The sequence below is a fragment of the Malurus melanocephalus genome, unplaced genomic scaffold, assembly GCF_030028575.1.
Source record: "Malurus melanocephalus ecotype Western Australia unplaced genomic scaffold, MMel_1.1 scaffold_25, whole genome shotgun sequence".
NCBI lineage: Eukaryota > Metazoa > Chordata > Aves > Passeriformes > Maluridae > Malurus > Malurus melanocephalus.
In genome coordinates this window covers 3,517,131-3,534,543 of record NW_026623257.1, presented here as the reverse complement: position 1 = coordinate 3,534,543, position 17,413 = coordinate 3,517,131, and the positions used below count along the sequence as shown (strand labels likewise).

General features: G+C 33.1%; 1 protein-coding gene across 2 annotated transcripts in view; it reads left to right on the top strand.

Moving 5' to 3' along the window:
* The window catches only part of CDH18 (cadherin 18), a 158,018-nt gene that overhangs the window by 82,208 nt on the left and 58,397 nt on the right, over window positions 1-17,413 (top strand). For both annotated transcript variants that reach the window (XM_057390393.1, XM_057390392.1), the window contains exon 4: window positions 13,526-13,693. In XM_057390393.1, the coding sequence (XP_057246376.1) occupies window positions 13,526-13,693 (168 nt within the window). The remainder of the gene's footprint in view (window positions 1-13,525; window positions 13,694-17,413) is intronic.

Genomic DNA, 17,413 nt, shown 5'->3' with positions numbered 1-17,413 from the left:
TTTTTTTTTTTTTTATTTAAGTCCTTTTTGAATAAGTTATTGATAGCTCTTGTATTTCTATGCTATAGCCAGTATTTTTTTTATCACATAGTTTATTGTATTAAACTCATTTTATTGTCTGTTAATGGAGAACTGAGAACAACACCATCCTGCAGGCTATGTAGCCACAGAAGGAAACAAAAAAGAACAATAAGTGGATCTTTTGACAATACAGAAATACAGTTGTTGATGTAGTTCAGTGTTTAAATAATCTTAATAAGAGCTCTTATGTGAAAAAAAAATCTATACTAAAGTGTTAAGAATATTTCAGAGGATTTCTTTAAATGTGGAGTGTTCCTGAACAAGATGAGCTCAAGTGTCACTCAAGGATTGTTCACTGTAAAGCTGAAGGACATTTAAAGTTGGTGAAAATTTGTAGGCACTTTYATAAGCACTTTTAAAATATCAGACGGCATCATTTGGTTTGTATTGCTCATTAAAATATATGAATAACATATTGATGAATTTGCTTGTTTTCCATTTTGCACCATTAAAAAGAGACTGTATTCCCTCCAGAGAAACTATAGCCTTAATAATGAGGCACAAATACAAAAAATCCCTGTGTAGTTTTCAGACATCATGATTGCAGGTCTAGCAGTTTAAAAAAAATCAGGATTTTTTGAAGTATGAGGCAAGTCAAAGTTCTTCATATATTTTCTCACTGTTTGCTCTATATGTCCCTTTGAATAGAGTGCTCACTAAATTCAGTAAACAGWTATATAATTACCAAGATGTCCTTTGTGCCATTGTAGAATTTGAATTTAATTCGTAAATCCAAGATGCTGACAAGTCAGACTTTTTTATATGCCTTTATAATAACAATAGTCTTTAAAAAAAAAAAAAAGAAAACAAAAAATTCCATTTTGACAGATTTATGAGAATTTATGGTGTTTATGCAGGACTGTCATATCCAGACGTCTTGGGTCTTTTACTGGAAATAGCTTTCAAAACTGTCTCCAAAAACACTTATTGGAATTGGGATGACTTTAAAAAAAGGTTCCCTATGTGTTGGATTTGTAAASCTCAAATAAATAGTGAGAACTTGTAAAATGCACAGAGACACGACCATAGATGTTTTAAGAAAAGGCATTGTGTGTGTCTKTCTCTAAAGCACAGCATTTTTCCTGAAATCAAAATGTAATGATAGTCTATGCATGAATTACATACATACATTATGCAGCAGTTATACTCGGAGCAGCACCTTTCTAGAACCTGAAAATAGGAARGTAAGGGGGGATGTTCTGGAGCCAGCTGGCCTGGGCTGCTTTCTAATCATCCCTCAATATTTGCTGTGAATCGTGATATGTATYGCAGGTAAAAACTGGAAGGAGCTCTTGGTGGGAAGTGTGTGCATAAGCAGTCAGTTCATCTGCTGTCTGTGAAGCGCTGGGTTTGTTAGGGATGCTCATTCAGTTCCCAGATTATGGGGGATCCTGTTTATGATGCTCCCCTGGCACTGATGGAGAAGCTGAGCTGGCCAGTGAAAGGCCAGCACTGATCTGTTTGGGCTTTGCTCCTAAAGGTGCTGCTCTTTGGTCAATATTGCTCATGCGCTCATACATTTTCAATAGTTAATGAACAGTCATATATCCAGGACAAAATAAATAATCAAACCCCTCTTTCTCCCTAATCTAATTACAGCCTGCTGCTTTACACAGAAACACTGGATACTTGTTATTCTTCTGCAAATCAGTTTTATAGGTTTGCGAAACTAAGGGTGAAGACAGTGGTTTTAGATTTTACTGTCCAGGGTTAGGACTGATTTTTCAGAGACAAGTAGGCCGACTTCATTGCAGGCCATGTTTTCAAATAATCATTTTAAGGCATTTACAGTTGAAAACTGCACCTTTTAGTCTATATTATCTTATTACTGGGTAAAAAAAATATTTTACTAAGGCTTTATTTTTTTTTCAGAATTAGAACAAAAATAGAAGATTCTCTCAATAGAAGATTGAGAGAACTTTTAGAAATCTCTAATATCTTGTTCTTAAAAAAGTGAATTTGTTTCAAGCAGAGCAATATACTCAAGTCCTTTGCAAACTATGCATCTATAAGACATTAAATTGTCTTAAGATTCTGAGGATATGTGTTCCATTTTCCTTTGATAAATGAAATCTTTTAAAAAGGGTAATAAAAGTCTGCTCTCCAATMTTTCTGTAAATGACTTCTGTAACACATTTCATTAAAAACCCTAAGTGATACTGTATTACTGCTACAGATCATCACATGAAAGTTTTGTGCATGTCAAAATATATTTTTATGGTTTACTTTTTTCTCTGCTGACAATAGGAATACAACTTCTGTTATATCTGAAAGTATTTAAAAGACTTTCTTAGGACAGTAAATCCTCTGTGGTCTAGCTCATAGATWTTCCCATACACAGGAGAACGTTCATCACTAAAAAAGAATTTTACAAGTGCAAAAGTTTCTATTCAAAATTAAGGCACCATTGTTGACACAAATGGGCAATCTCTACTGGTGATGAAGCAGCTACTGTGCACCACTGCCACTTCATAGGCAATTATATATTAGAAGTTTTCTTCTAGGGTAGGGTTAGGGTTAGGTTAGGGTTGCAGAAACAGCAGATTTACTCATTTACAGCAGAAAAATAGCCATCGCATTTGTACAAATTTGAAATTCCTTAAAAAACKCATGCTTCATTTCAGTTTTCTCTTTTCTAAGAGTTACCACAACTAATTTTTGCAAATAACTGTCCTTTATCTAGGAAATACATAGTTCTTTGTAGTTGTCTCTTGACTTATATCTATTTCATTTTTAGTATTTGATTTCATTCACAATAGCTGAGTTTTAGGAAGTCAGGATTTTATTTCRCACTCACACTATTGGCTTACTTAAATCTTGTCTTCTAGAACTAGTAAGTTCTAAATTTCTCCATGAGAGTTTCATGGATAGAAATGCATCACTCACAAAGCTTCTTTTTGTAATTATTRTGTGTTGCATATTGGAGCACCACTGTGACCCTGTAGCAGATAACAGGCTTCAYTTGTATGCTGATTTCCCCCAGGAAGAGAAGATGGTAAAAGACTCTGGAAATCTAAAATGTAGGATGGGAAGCAGAGGTACAGACTTTAATTTCATTGCCTGTTCCTAAAAGGAAGCAAATAGCCCAAATGGGTATACTATCTGTATATCCAATTCCTGGCCTCAAAACATTTATTCAAATACATATTTTGCTCTTTTCCTGTGATTTTATAAACATTATGKTTTAAACAAAATGTAATTAGTATCCAGATTCTCAGGAGCTGTAACAGCAACCTTGCTGATATAAGACACTCTTCCCTCATATGAGCTCCTGTCACCAGTAACACCTGCTCAGCGAAAAACTCATCAACTAGATTACTGGATTGACAACTTAGTCCTAATCATACTAAGAAGCTTTTTGCCTAAAAATAACAGATAAGATTCTTTACTGGTGTCAATCAGCATAACTTCAGCACCTTGGTATGAAGTATCTGGATTAGTAGTGTATCAAGATTGAAAATATGAGGTCCTACTCACCCTCATCATGTGTACTTTAAGAAGGTCTTGAGGATGGACAAGAAAAACATTTTACAGTTCCAATCATGGCAGGTGATAATACTAGCAATATCTGCACTAGAAAAATTGTCTGCCCTACTTGGGGCTCCCCATTCATCTTGGTACCATGGATGTCTATATGCTCTGTCCTGGTACATGAGATGATTTTTTTTAAAATTACATATCAGATATGTAGATACATGCAAATTTCTTCAGGTATGCTGTTTCATATATTTCAGGTCATTCTAGAGGTTTACAAAAGGGAGCAATGCATTCAGAGAAATGCTTGTTGTCGTAGATTAAATATAGAGGAAGAATTTCCTCTACAGACATATATAAAGAAAACACTGAGTAAGAAAGTTTCTGTGCTTCATTCAATTTAAGAAGAATGCTAAAAAGAATTCAGAATAAAAACTTGTATGCTGCTCTGAATTGCTGTTTCATTTTGTCATTATATTTGGAAAAGGGGTATTTTTATATAGCCTGTGATGTGTTGTTCAAGAACAATTAGGTCAAGAATTACAGTTTAGGCTGATAGTAGGTAGTGAAACAAAGTGAGTGATTGGATCTTAAATAAACAGCTTTATTCCTTCTGAACTTTCAAAAACATTCTCACGCCTCCAGTAGAATAGGGGATCAGTTACTTCTTTGTCGTTTATGTTAAAAAATTACAGTAATAGTATAATTTAAGGTCAGCCATGTTATGGAAGACAGTTTTGCTTGTTCTTACTGAAAGTTTATTTTCTAATGATTGGTTTTCAAGTGCATTTGAATAAATTTCAATGAATCATCGTATCATTATTTAGAACATGCACTGAGAAAAATCATTGACCCTTTGTACAAAACTGTAAGTCAAGGTGGGCCTATTATCTTCTGTCTGCATTGTCCTACTGTGAATTTACTATATGAAATGGAGAAATTAAAAATAATTTTAATAATAATTGTAGTRAAAAAAATTACTTTTTCTTTCCTTTCCTTTTTTTTTTCTTACAGAACCCAACATGGAAGTTTGTAATATATGGTGCTTGAAATTACGGCACTTGTCATTTGATTCATAAAGTTGTATAACTTCACTCAATGTGGGTGACAAAGTTACAACTTTTCCAGGAGAAATAACAAAATGTATGCAGAGTTATTCCTAAGACAGTCTTGCATCAGAAAGAGTTTTTAACAGTCAGAGCTACTATTTTCATATWTGTGATTTTTCTAAATTCAGAATAATTTCAAATGCAGGCAATGCTTGTTTTCAGTCAAGAGGTGTTCAATACTAATATGTACAGCAGAAGGTGAGCACTTTATTGAGTAATGTATTTATTCAAATTAGAAAGAGAAACAGTTGTATAAAATTGAGTTGWGTCATATTTTATGTTTTGAGTGACCTTATTGTAAAGTTTTTTTTTTAATTTATTATAGTGTGAGAGCGCCTCTTTTCAACAAGCTACACCAGTAATTCAGTAATCCAGTAATCATTTTCTTGATAGCAGTGTACTGTAACAAATGAACAACAAAGACTTCTGTTTTCAGCCAACTGTAAGATTTATTGTACTTCCAGGTAGAGATTTATCTTTTCTCAGACTAGATCAATATCTGACTTTCAGGTCAATAATTCGTGATTGAATCTCAACAAAAGTGAACAGCTATCTCTTATGTCACCTAATACACAAAGATTTTGTGGATGCTGGGTCTAAGAAAGAAAACATTTGTGAACATGTATCAAATTCTTTCTAATGAGACTCCTTTAAATTTTTTTATATATATCATCATCATTTTTGTGTGCATCAGAAAACTTTGGAAATTGTGGTTCACYTAAAGCTACTGCAGACAAATTTTCAGCTTTCAAAACCATCTGTTTGTTATCTGCCATGGTCTCTTAGTCAGCCTTCTGTTTATCCAAGTACAGTTCTTAGATATTTTTTTTCTCATACAGAGTTTGAACTAATATTTTTTCTTGTGTGAATAGATTAGGATTTTTATATAAGTACTGAAGTTTCAAAGAATTTATAATTTTTTTGTTCATTAATTTTACTTTTCCAGAAAACATTATGATAATACTTTGTTTCTAAAATATTTCTTCCAAGGGCCTGCAAGGAAACCTATTACTCATATTTTTAAGGTAGTTGTATCATATATCATAAAATATATGTGTGTATATATATATATATATATATATGCTTATATATATGTGCTTATATATATGTGCATATATTTAGTTACACTCTGATACATTAAATCTAGCACTAAAACACTTTCCATAATTAAGGTCTTTTTTTTTCTTGATGGTATTATTCTGCTGGTTCTTGAATTTCATAGTTTCTCTTTAAACAGATATTAGTTTGCATGGCCATGGTCATAGCATCAAGCAGAATTGGTTTCCTTGTAATCCAGGTACCTGGGATACATGGAAAAAAAAATTCACATTTCCAAATAAAATTGGATCACGAGTCTCATTGTATTTCATTCACACTTTTCAAATAAGCCTACTGAACTGTTTAGTAAGGTTGCACTCTAAGTGACGTATAAAAATTATATATTATGCTATATCACTTTATTGTCTGTAACATGTCATGCAGGGGTCAGTGGAGCATTGCAGTTCAGTAGAATGCTCATGGGTATGAAGGGATCAAGTGTCACAGGGTGGCAAGAATACAACCACTGTCTGTTGGCTAAGCAAGTTTTCTTACTAACACATAATCTGAATTATATGTCTTGACCTTGTCCGTCAGTTGTAATTAAATTATTCAGCACATGGAATTTTGTTGAGATGTGGAATCTTTTCAAGTCTGTATGTTGAAYTATTTTTTTCTTCTATTAACTGGACTCCGTTTTGACCCTATTTGAAAAGGGGGATTTATGCCTGTAGTCATTGTTTCTCTTGTTGACCTCCTATCAAGATAATCTACTTTGAAAAGAAAAYAAATATTATTCAACATGATGGACAACTATGTTAATTATCTGMAATTATTTAGGTACATTATTACATACTTATTAAAGACAAAATATTTAATTTGCATAAAAGCCTAATTTACTAATAGTAGATGGGAAATATGGAGGAAAGTCTGTGGCTCCATTCTTTTTTTCTTTCATTATGAAGGAAGTAATAAGGAGCTTTGGATTATGACTGAAATATTAGCAGCTTTAATCTTCAGACATCTCTTCTTTTGTCATTTTCATTCAAACTATGAATTAAATAAAACTTTGTGTAAGCCAGAAGGTATRTGACATTACAAGAAGAAATTTTCAATACTAGCAGCCTATTCTATTTTGAGAGAAGTATTTCCAAGCTTGTGAATATAAGTAGTTCATTTTTCAGATAGTTCTAAGCTCTTTCTTGTCAAATGCAATTTCCTTTGAGAAGACTCATGAACTTAATTCCCATCTGCTACGTTCAGAGGTTACTGAATTCATCCCCTTTTTACTAATTGTTTTGTTCGTCACGTGTCATTAGGTTGTTCCTCCTCACCRAGGATTAAATACACCTGTAAGAAGTTTATGTCTGAATAAATTGCACTTAGTGAGTAATTTCATCTCTTCCAGCATTTTTGCCCTTGCCTCCAAAGTGACATAATTTGCTTGGTTCCTCTGCTTTCTGACAAGTAAAGTGTAGTGGAAAAGTCCTCAATATTTAAATGGCATTTAAATATATGTTAATCCCATATATCTGTATCTAGATATATTTCATAGCTATCTTGGCCTAGGACTTTATTTAATTCTACAACCAGCAGTCCCTTGTTATCATCTTTGACCAAACAATTRTTCCATTCCACTCCCTTGGGGTACAAATTCTTTTTAGCTTTTTAAATACATTTTAAATTGAATTCTCAAAAAAAAACATTTTCAACAGAGCAGTATCATCATACTTCTGCAGGTTTTATCTGAGACACATGCCTACTGCATTAACAGAACACATCAGGGTTTGAGCACTGGACTATTCAAGGTGGAGAATCTGACCATTTTGAACTGTTTGCTCCTAGCCACGTGTTTCTTCAGAAGTGTAGAAATGCCACTAATTCAGATTCCAAATCCTAAGCATTCAATAGTCCGTGCAAAAGCACCAAGGTATCTCCTGTCAAAATTGAATTATTTCATCATGCACAGTTATGCAGAGAATTAACATATGTGGCATGTTGCCAAGACATTGGAATATTTTTATTCTAAATCTGTCTTTAAGGCTTTATTTTTCTTCTCCATACCATATCTCCAACAATTTTGTGTAGAAAAAACTGTGTGTTCAAAAATGGAAAAACAATTTTAGAAGAGGTCAGAACCACTCAGGTAGGAGATTTGCTCCAAAGAATGCTTAACTCTACTTTTATGACTGAAAAACCATAGTAACTTACATGCAATTTGTACTTCAAAAGAAACTACTTTCACATTTTCAGGACTTAACATATTGAGAAATTGTTTCTGAGGAATTAACCCCTTCATGAATCCTTTTCAGAATCTACGCATTTAAAAAAAAAAATTTAAAAATGCAGAATTTCCAGTTTTCTTCACCCTGAAATGTTGACTCTGAGGAACAGAATAATGGGGAACTATGATTGATGTCCAGCTCCAAATCTAGGAAGGGAAGTAGATTCTCTCTGAATAAAGTAGATAAGCATGTTTGCAGAGTGTAAATGTTTGTCATTTTTCTGAAAGGCCAAGCAAAAGAAATTTGCAACATGAGGGCTGAGAAATTTAGGCAGACAGTAAAAAAGAAAAGTAGAGGACCTGGAAAAGAATTAAGCCAATAATTAAAGAAATAGCAATAATGCCTTTCTGTGTGTTTTTCTGGAAAACAGCTCWTGTTAAACAAACCTGATTTCTTTATGAAATGACAGATTATATTGAAAAGGATAATTGCCATGCCATGTGGAATTCTAGCTAAATAGATAGTAATTAGTAGTAGCAACAAAGCACATATTGAATGGCTGTTAACTGGCTACCTGGGAAGAAGGAGAAAAGTTATCATCAAGACAAAATAGTCATGAAAATGAGAGATTCTGCCAGGGCTCTCCGGGGATCGGTGTAAGACCAGCTCTATTCAACTTATTTTGTGTGGATTAAAAGTAAACCATTGGTAAAATTTTTGGATGACTATTTCTAGAATAGATATCCCTTTGATTATAACTCTTGCATATTGCAGACTAGAGTTTATTGTCTTCTTTCTAGGAGGTGTCACGGCACTAAATTCTTAAATTAATGAATTTGATTGTGTTTTGCACAATGAAAACAGGCAGAGGTGTTCTGATTGCATTTAGTACCTATGCAATTGCCACACAAATTGGTGTATTTTCCAGTTAGTTAATGAAGCTTTATTCAGATTCCTTAATTTGGGAGACATCAGCATAAGGCTTTTTTTTTTTTTTTTTTTTTATTTTTAATTTCAGTCTGTTACTCATAGAGATTTTAGAGAAGACTATATTTCCTAATAGTCATTTAAATAGATTCTTTTTCTCCTGGGGGGGTATTCATTGTGATACAATCAGTCTGGCTAATCCCCCCCTTCTTTTATAACAAAATGAATGCTATTCTTGCTTATTTCTTCAAAACGTTTACTATTTTCCTTTTAAATTATACTTTTTTTTTTTTTTTTTTTTTTTTTTTTTTTTTTTTTTTTTTTTTTTTTTTTTTTTTTTTTTTTTTTTTTTTTTTTAGCAGTTGTCCTTAAATGTTGGATTCATGTATTTCGTTCCAATGCTAATTTTCTTTAAGGAAAGTTATACTGTCTTTCAGTACTATCATCATGACCACAGAAGAAATTTGACTGCTAATTGTTATTTCTATAATGCTTTSACTTTCATCCATGAAGTATCTAGGGATGTCCCTGTAAAGGAACAAAATGTTAGTAATAGAAAGCAGATCTGACTCAAAGTCCTAGACTAAAACCATCTTTGTTAGAGAAATATTCAGAATGTGGATTATGACCATTAGCTTTATATTGCAGATTTCTGTTTGTGGTTATAGTTTGAATTAAATCACAAACCGAAGTCGAAGTCTATTGGGAGTTTTAAATTTGAAGTTAACTTTGAAAGTTTAAGGAAAAAAGTATCTACTGGCTTGTTCGGTATCTCTCTTAAAGTGGAAAATTGTTTCTTTCTCTTTCAAGATGGATTAATATTTGAATGTGAAATCTGTTTTACAGTATACAATATGTTCAGAATATTAAGTTACAATAAAATAAGATAAATTCATACCCTAGAAAAAGCAGTGATAAAAATAGTGCTTTTATTCCAAAAGTAAAAATCTGCAAYAGTTCAAATCCCTCAGTAAATTACAAACTCCCGCTATTAAATAGATATTTAAAATTACATTTCAGTCATTATTGGCTATGATCATGGCAAGACAGATATATAAGAAAGTAGAATAGGGGGTATGTAATGTGACCTACGGGCCCTTCATTAAGAAACAGAATGGAAATTTTCCAGTCAAAAAAATAGGCATTTGCCCATGACTTGGGCAACTAGCTTGCCATTAAAGTGGAGTTRCGTGTTTGTTTTCTTCTGTTTTCCCTGCTAGATAGAAAACTTCCCAGCTCAAAACATTAAAAGGTACCCTRTTTTATTTTGGGGCAATTCCCTTCAGACATTATGCAGGAGTAGGCTGTAAAATAAAGATGACCAAAATTCTGTGGTAGTTGCTGAATCTAAATGAGTTCTTATTTTGTCTAAGTAATGAGATAAATTMTTTCAAGTGTACCAGACTGATAGGTGAGTACATAGTTAAATACTTCAGTAGATGCATAGCTAATGCACCTGGCTGTGGCAGACAATTTCTTAGTATTTGTCTGCACTTGAATTTAAAAGTCTTGATTTTTACAATCTCAGTTACCGTGGATCCTTCTGTTGTCACTTTTCTTTTATGTAAGCTAAATGGTTCTTTACAGAATGCTAAAAAAGACAACATAACACATTGTCAGATGCTGCAAAACATAGAAGTATGTTTAAGAAAATTTGGTAAAAAAAAAAAAAATGTATTGACTGCAATTCAGTAACAGGAATTCACAGAGTCTGAGTAGAGAAGGAAGTAAAACTTGCCAAAATAAAGTTATTTTTAGGGTTTTCTCAAATCCAAAGGTGTTGGTTAAAAGGAAAGAAAAGGAGCTATCCACAACAGTAGATACATGAATCTTTCATCTCAGTGTTCTTTTTTCTCAGTTTTATCTGATGATTTGAGGATAAATGCAGGACCATGAAGAAGAAATTTTTTGATTGCAAAATTTTGTGGTGAGCTGTCAGTATGGAGAAAGAAGTTTGTGTTATTTTGGGCAAGAGGAAGAAGACCATAATAAAATTTAATAGCATTAAGAAGTAAAAATACTTATAAGAAACGTAGTTTAGTTTTAGTTAGTCCTGTGAGTAGCAGGGAGTMGGACTTGATCCTTATTGGTCCTATTAAAATTAAGATTTTCCATGGTTCTACAGTAATTCTGGTCTCATTAATTTAGAAATGTCACTGGAGGAAATGCCCTGGGTTTATTAGTCAGTTATAGATGAATCATCAGTGTCATGTGTTCTGTTTAAAAAATAAAAATGTTGCCATTAGARAAAGTGATATTAAAGTCTTCATTGACAAGTAAGTAGGTTTCTCATCATACATGGTCAAGAAAGATAAATTCAAATTGGAAAATGTGCTTTCCAGAACTTGAAATCGTCACACACGCAACACGCACACACACACACACACACACACACACACACACAAAACAGATCACAAAACTAAACTAAAAACCCTGTGAAAACTGGTTTGCTTCTGAGGTGAATAAACTTAGAAAAGAAGTTAGAACAAAATATGTGTTTTGAGAGAACCTTCCATGTGGGAAAAAACCACCTCTCATCAGTTTAAGATGGAAATAGGTAAGACTGTGAGGGCCGAGGTCCAGAGCTGTGTGTTCTTCTCAGCTCAGTTCCAAGAGATTCACTGTTCCATATGTTGTATTTGATTTTTGGCACAGCAGTCAAACTTCTGTAAAAATTCTTCACTTAATACCAGAAACAGGATAAGGTCTACCTGTGACATCTACATCTTGCTTTTTTAAATTTTGTTCTTTTCCTTTCCTACTAAAGATGAATAAATACTGAAGGCATAGCTGAAAAGTACTCRATTAACAGGGTCACAGTGCTACTTAACAAATATGAGGCAAAATTAGAACTSTGTTTAAATTTAAAAAACCTGTGACAGCTTTCTTTTTCAGTTTTTTGGTAACTGTTTTAGTCAGGGAAATATCTTTCTTAAGGTTAACTTCCTGTCTTCTTGTGGGATGTGCAGGAACYCCTGCCAAGCATACAGAAGATACTCAGGGGCAATTCCTACTTTAAAAGAAACTKCTGGAGCATTTTATATTTCCTTAGTGGAAAAGGCAAGTTTTCCTTACACATTTTTGGRATTATTAGTGAAATTTGAGATGATRTATGATTTTAGTGCTATTCTGCCATAACAGTTGTGGAACTGCAAGTGACAAGGACAGGGCATTAGGGTCCTCACAGTAGTTACATATCTCACAGGGATGATGTGATTTCAGGGTGTATAAATGTACAGGCAACCCAGGACAGAGAGGGAACTAAGTCTTACCTTACCTCCTGCCTTCAGCCCACCAAAACTTTAAAACTAGTTTTCTTATTCTAAACTTTGCATACAAGGTTTTGAAATTAAAACCTGYCCAATTTCATTTACTCAGTTTTCAGAAAAGAGGAATCTGCTGCAAGTGAGAATGATSAAGATCAAACAATTAGTCATGATTAGTCATCCACAAATCTTTATTAACTGTCTAAAAGCATTGATTCAGTATCACACCCTTTGATTAAAAAAAAAAAAAAGGAAAGTAATCATAATTCAGAGGAATTTCTGTTTTTTAAATTAATTTTAAGATGCAAGTTGCTAGTATGAATAAAGATAGTATAGAAGACAGATGTTCTACTATGTAACATTTGATCCATTACAAATTGAAGTGGAAGTTTCTTTAAAAAAATCCCATACTTCTTACATGCATATGCATAAGCATGATACATTTGTTTTCAATGTGAAAAAATTAAGCAATTAATTTGAAAAAGTCAAAGCAGGACATTCTCAATTCTAATACTTTTCTGTATTCCTATTTATCAGTAAAATGAATTTTCTGAAACAGTAGTACCCGATTTATTTTGATGAAAATGCATATTTAAGTTATACCAGTTCATTTTATCTAAATGACTCTGTAAATTTCTGTTTCTAAATTTATAATGTGTGTAAGTTGTGACTATTTTTAAGATGTAATGTGGCAATATCTGAGACAAAGATCTGTTTCAAACTACCGTTTTAAGGAAAAAAACAATGATGAACTAAATTAGACAGGTATACTATTTTTAACTGGTTTTTCAAAAATCAACGCTTCTGATGGGACATAATTTGCAGTGCATAATTTACTGTGCTAAATAATTCTAAAAATTCATGGATACTTAGAAAAAGAAAATCTTTGTGGATAGATCTCCTCGTTTGTGTGTGCCTTGCTTTCAGAACAAAATGGAAACAATGGTATAAGCGACATGAAAATTTACATTTTCTGTGTAATAATGACTAAATGGTTTTATTGAAGAAATGCAAATAAATTAATTTTAAAATAGAAGAATAAAATGCTCTGGAAACCACCATTTGCATCACCTAAAACTGTGGGAATCAAAAAGCTGGAGAATCATGCTGTACAGAAAGTTGACCAGAAGAGCAAGGCTCTATTTCTTAAGATTGTTTGCATTAGTAACTATTATATGATTAAAATTTACCCAGAAGTAACATCTGATCATGCTGTGATATGGTAGTTGTGTTGTAAATATATATATATATATATATATATATATATATATATATATAACACAAACAACTGAAGACAACTTAGCTCCACCTTTCCTTAAAAGAAAAGTTATGCCCAGGCTTTGCTCTTGTTCGAACAAGCTAATCCTGATCTTTTGTTTGTTTGTTTGTTTTCTTTCCCTCACAGGAGTCATCAGGACTGCCTTGCACAACATGGACAGGGAAGCCAGAGAGCATTATTCCGTTGTCATTCAAGCCAAAGATATGGCTGGGCAGGTCGGAGGGCTGTCAGGGTCAACAACTGTAAATATCACACTCACAGATGTCAACGACAATCCACCCAGGTTTCCTCAGAGTATGTACAATTTCAACATATAACTGATTTGAAAATCATGTTGATTTTCAGTGAAATAAGAAGCTATCAGTGAAATCCAATTCATGGGGAAAAGGCAGCTTGGGAAGCATTTGGATTCACCAATATTTTTTAATTTTCCAGCATTTTCAGATAAAGCACAGAGGTGGCATAGCTAAAATACAGAAACCAGAGAAGATTTCTTTCAGTTAACCACTGAATAATAGTGAGATGGGTTACAAAGGTATACTGTTCTCATATGTGGATTATTCTCCAGCTTTTCTTAAATGCATACTTCAAAAACTGTGTGATTTTGATCCCATGAGAGAATTATGATATTCCTATGGTAGAAAACAGCAAAAGGCAATGCATTAAAGTATCTAATTTTAATATGGAAGCCTTTGGCTGCTTCCACATGCATCTATCATTTTTTTTTCCCCTCTGTTTCTTTCTCTATACCCAGCTAAACTTTTAAGATCAATTATTACATTTCAGAGGGTTCTGACGTTTCTCACTATTGTTGAGCAACAGTGGAGTGCAACCCTATCATAGTTAAATGAATTGTTGATGTTTATGTCAAACAATATTATCACATATGTTTATGTGTTCATATATCAATATGAAGAGTAAATACCAGAATAGAGTATCTTTATGAGACCACTAATAGGGAGTTAATTTCTATCCAGCTCATTGGGTACGTATTGATCCCATTGATTGGGTGTACATAGGAGCTGGGATTTTGTATGATTTCTGAATTCAGTCAACAATTTATTAAGAAATCTACTGTAATATAAATGCCTTTCTCTAAATATTGGCTCAAGGCCGACAAGAATATTGTAATCTGGTCTCAGATATTGTTTGAGCTGTTGTAGAACATAATGGACTGGTAGCTTTAGGTGCATCCACCAGGAAAGGCATTAAGCTGTTTGAATTAGAAGATTTATAAACAACAGTGGAGATCACAAGGCTCCAGGGAAAAACAAAGCTCCCTGGCAATACACATTATATAAAATCTAGCCAAACAGTAAGTAAGCTTGTTAAGAGTGTTGTAGAAGTGAGTATTTTTTCTGTGCCTCACAAAGATAAGAAAACATAAAGCTTTTGAAGCACAKCCTTAAAGAAAATATATTTGGTTTTATGTTCCACAAAATTTTTATTGTGTTCATCATTCTGTTTAATACTTCCTCGTTATTAGAAAGGCCAAAGGTAAGACCTATCTTTGAACAAGAGCTAAATTAAAAAGAAAGAATGTCCTATGTTTCCTGCAGGATTGGATGGATGCAGGAATGGATTCCTACCTATCAGATTTCAAGAATTGGCCTCTTTTATTTTGAATGGAAGGGTTTAGATATCAAACTGACTGGCAGGCAGAAATTTACATTGGCGTATGCATTTCTTTATATATATACATGTTTTTTTCAGAAAACAAATATATTAATGTTATAATTTATACATTTTAAGGTATTCTAATTACAGAGAAAATGACAAAACATTTGACATTTAATGAAAATGTAYTATTTGAGGCAGAATAAAATTGTATTTTAGTATTTATTCTTTATAACAAAAAATGTTATTTTTGAACAGTTCTTGTAGAATGCAAACATTTGCTTTCTTTCCTTACAGAAGATTCCTATGCCACAGTTACCACTGACAYTGCTTCTTTACTTGTTTTCAAGAACTGTATTTTAAACCCCTTGCAAAAGAGCAGTAGCTACATGTTAGTAATAGAGAATGAAAATGCAGTTGGTCTAAAAAAGACTTTTACCATCATGAACTATAGACACAAGTCTTGCACTAAAAGAAATAACTTCATTGTTTATTTTTCTTCTGTTTCTTTTGTGTGCCACGATTTTCAGTTAAATTTCTCTTCAATTTCCTTATTAGACGGAATGCTAAATGAGACTTACTGAGGCTTGTCACATTCAGAATTGAATTCAAGGGAAGTGCTAACCAAAACTGCCTATATCGAGTGTATAACCCTTGCGACAAGCTGAGCCTCAGCTAAACCACAGACTTTCTTTTGGTTAGTTTCCTTTTCTCCGTTACCATACTTGTGAGTTTTGAATCTGACTGTATGACTACCTTACTTGAGAACGTGCTGGGAAGTACATCTTATTGATGATGTTATTGTTTCTATTTAATAAATTTTGTTTTATTTATAAAGATACTTTATTGTATATATTTAAAAGATGGGACCTTTCTGCCTTTAGTAGATCAGTGTTCGTAAGAAACGTAAAATGCAGTAAGATTTGCAGGATTTTYCCCCCTTAAAGAAACGGTTTAAAAYTCTATTTAAAACTTAGAAATGAGGGTTGTAAATATATCTGCTTAAAAGGTTATATTGTGTTTTTCTCTGTACTCATTCTAAATAAAGTTGACTTTCTTTCAAAGTAAYTCCTAACAGAAGAGCTACAGTTTTCTAAGATATATTAAAAAAAAAAAATAAATCTAGGAGGAATAATATGAAACAGGACTGTATAATTTAATCTGTCTGATTTCTGATATAGAAAACATAGCTGAAAAATTCTGATTGCAAAACAGTAGTAGGTCTCAGAAGTAGAYAAGAGGTTGTGAATTCAGCAGGAGAATAGCCTGAAACTTCAAATACTTATTGCTTATCAGTTACTTCAATACATCTTGTATAATAAGGATTTATTTTTCTTCATCATCACAAATTTCCTTTCTTTAGAGAGACAAGTAATAAATGAACTATTTATTTAATGTAAGCTGACAGACAGTGCTCTGCATGGAAGATTTTTGCATCTCTCAGTTCTTGTTAGTTTTACCGCTGATGGATCCATGTGGTTGATGACTGAGGGCCCTAATTTCAGTCATAAATTTATTTCATAATTTGATAGAAGATATTCCATCTTCTGATGGCACTGTTACCAGCCTTGATTTGCATCAGAATATTCTGTATATTTCTCTTCCATTAATTCTCTCTGGTGTTGTTTAAGGTGAATTGATTCCCTGTGTTTTGCTTTGTTTAATATGAAGAGATTCTGATAGCATCAAGGTCATCACTCTCGGCCGAGGCCTCCACTGACATGTTTTGTACATCAAGTGCTAATGATTACATTGTGGCCAGTGTGGACAAGATCTGTAGTTGTTGTGTCTAAACTCTAATTTGTAGATTTTGTTTTTTGATACACCTAGCTCAGTTCCTCAGGTTTAAGCAGAATTTAAATACAAATCATGACTTAAAACCCTTCCTATAAAGCTTGATTGTTGAGGTTTGATAGTTTTATGGCAGTATGTAAACATGATGTCAAATTATGGATATGTGCAATTAGTTGGCCTCTCCTTTTACAATATGATTCCATGAAAAGTTCACAGCCATTTTTAAATAGGAATGTTATATGAAGATGCTGCTGTTAGTTCTGAAAAAGTAAACTCACATCTCAGAAGCAGACATTAACTCGGTTCTGTGCTAGTAAGGTGCCCACTGTCTGGCCTTGTTAATATAACTCATTAACTAATGAAGGGCAAAAGTATCTGCTACTCATTTTTGTTTGGAATTAATACTCCAGTGGGGTCCTTTCTGCATCTCCAGTTCTATGTAGTGCATCCAGTTCCCATGATTTCCATACACATCCATCAGCACTCTGTCACTCCCCACTGCCATGTGCGGCAGACCATCCTGTCCTGCCTGGTGACCAGTCTAGAGCCATTTGCCTTCTCTTTTACCAGCTGGCTCCTGACAAATATGATAAGGAACCCAAA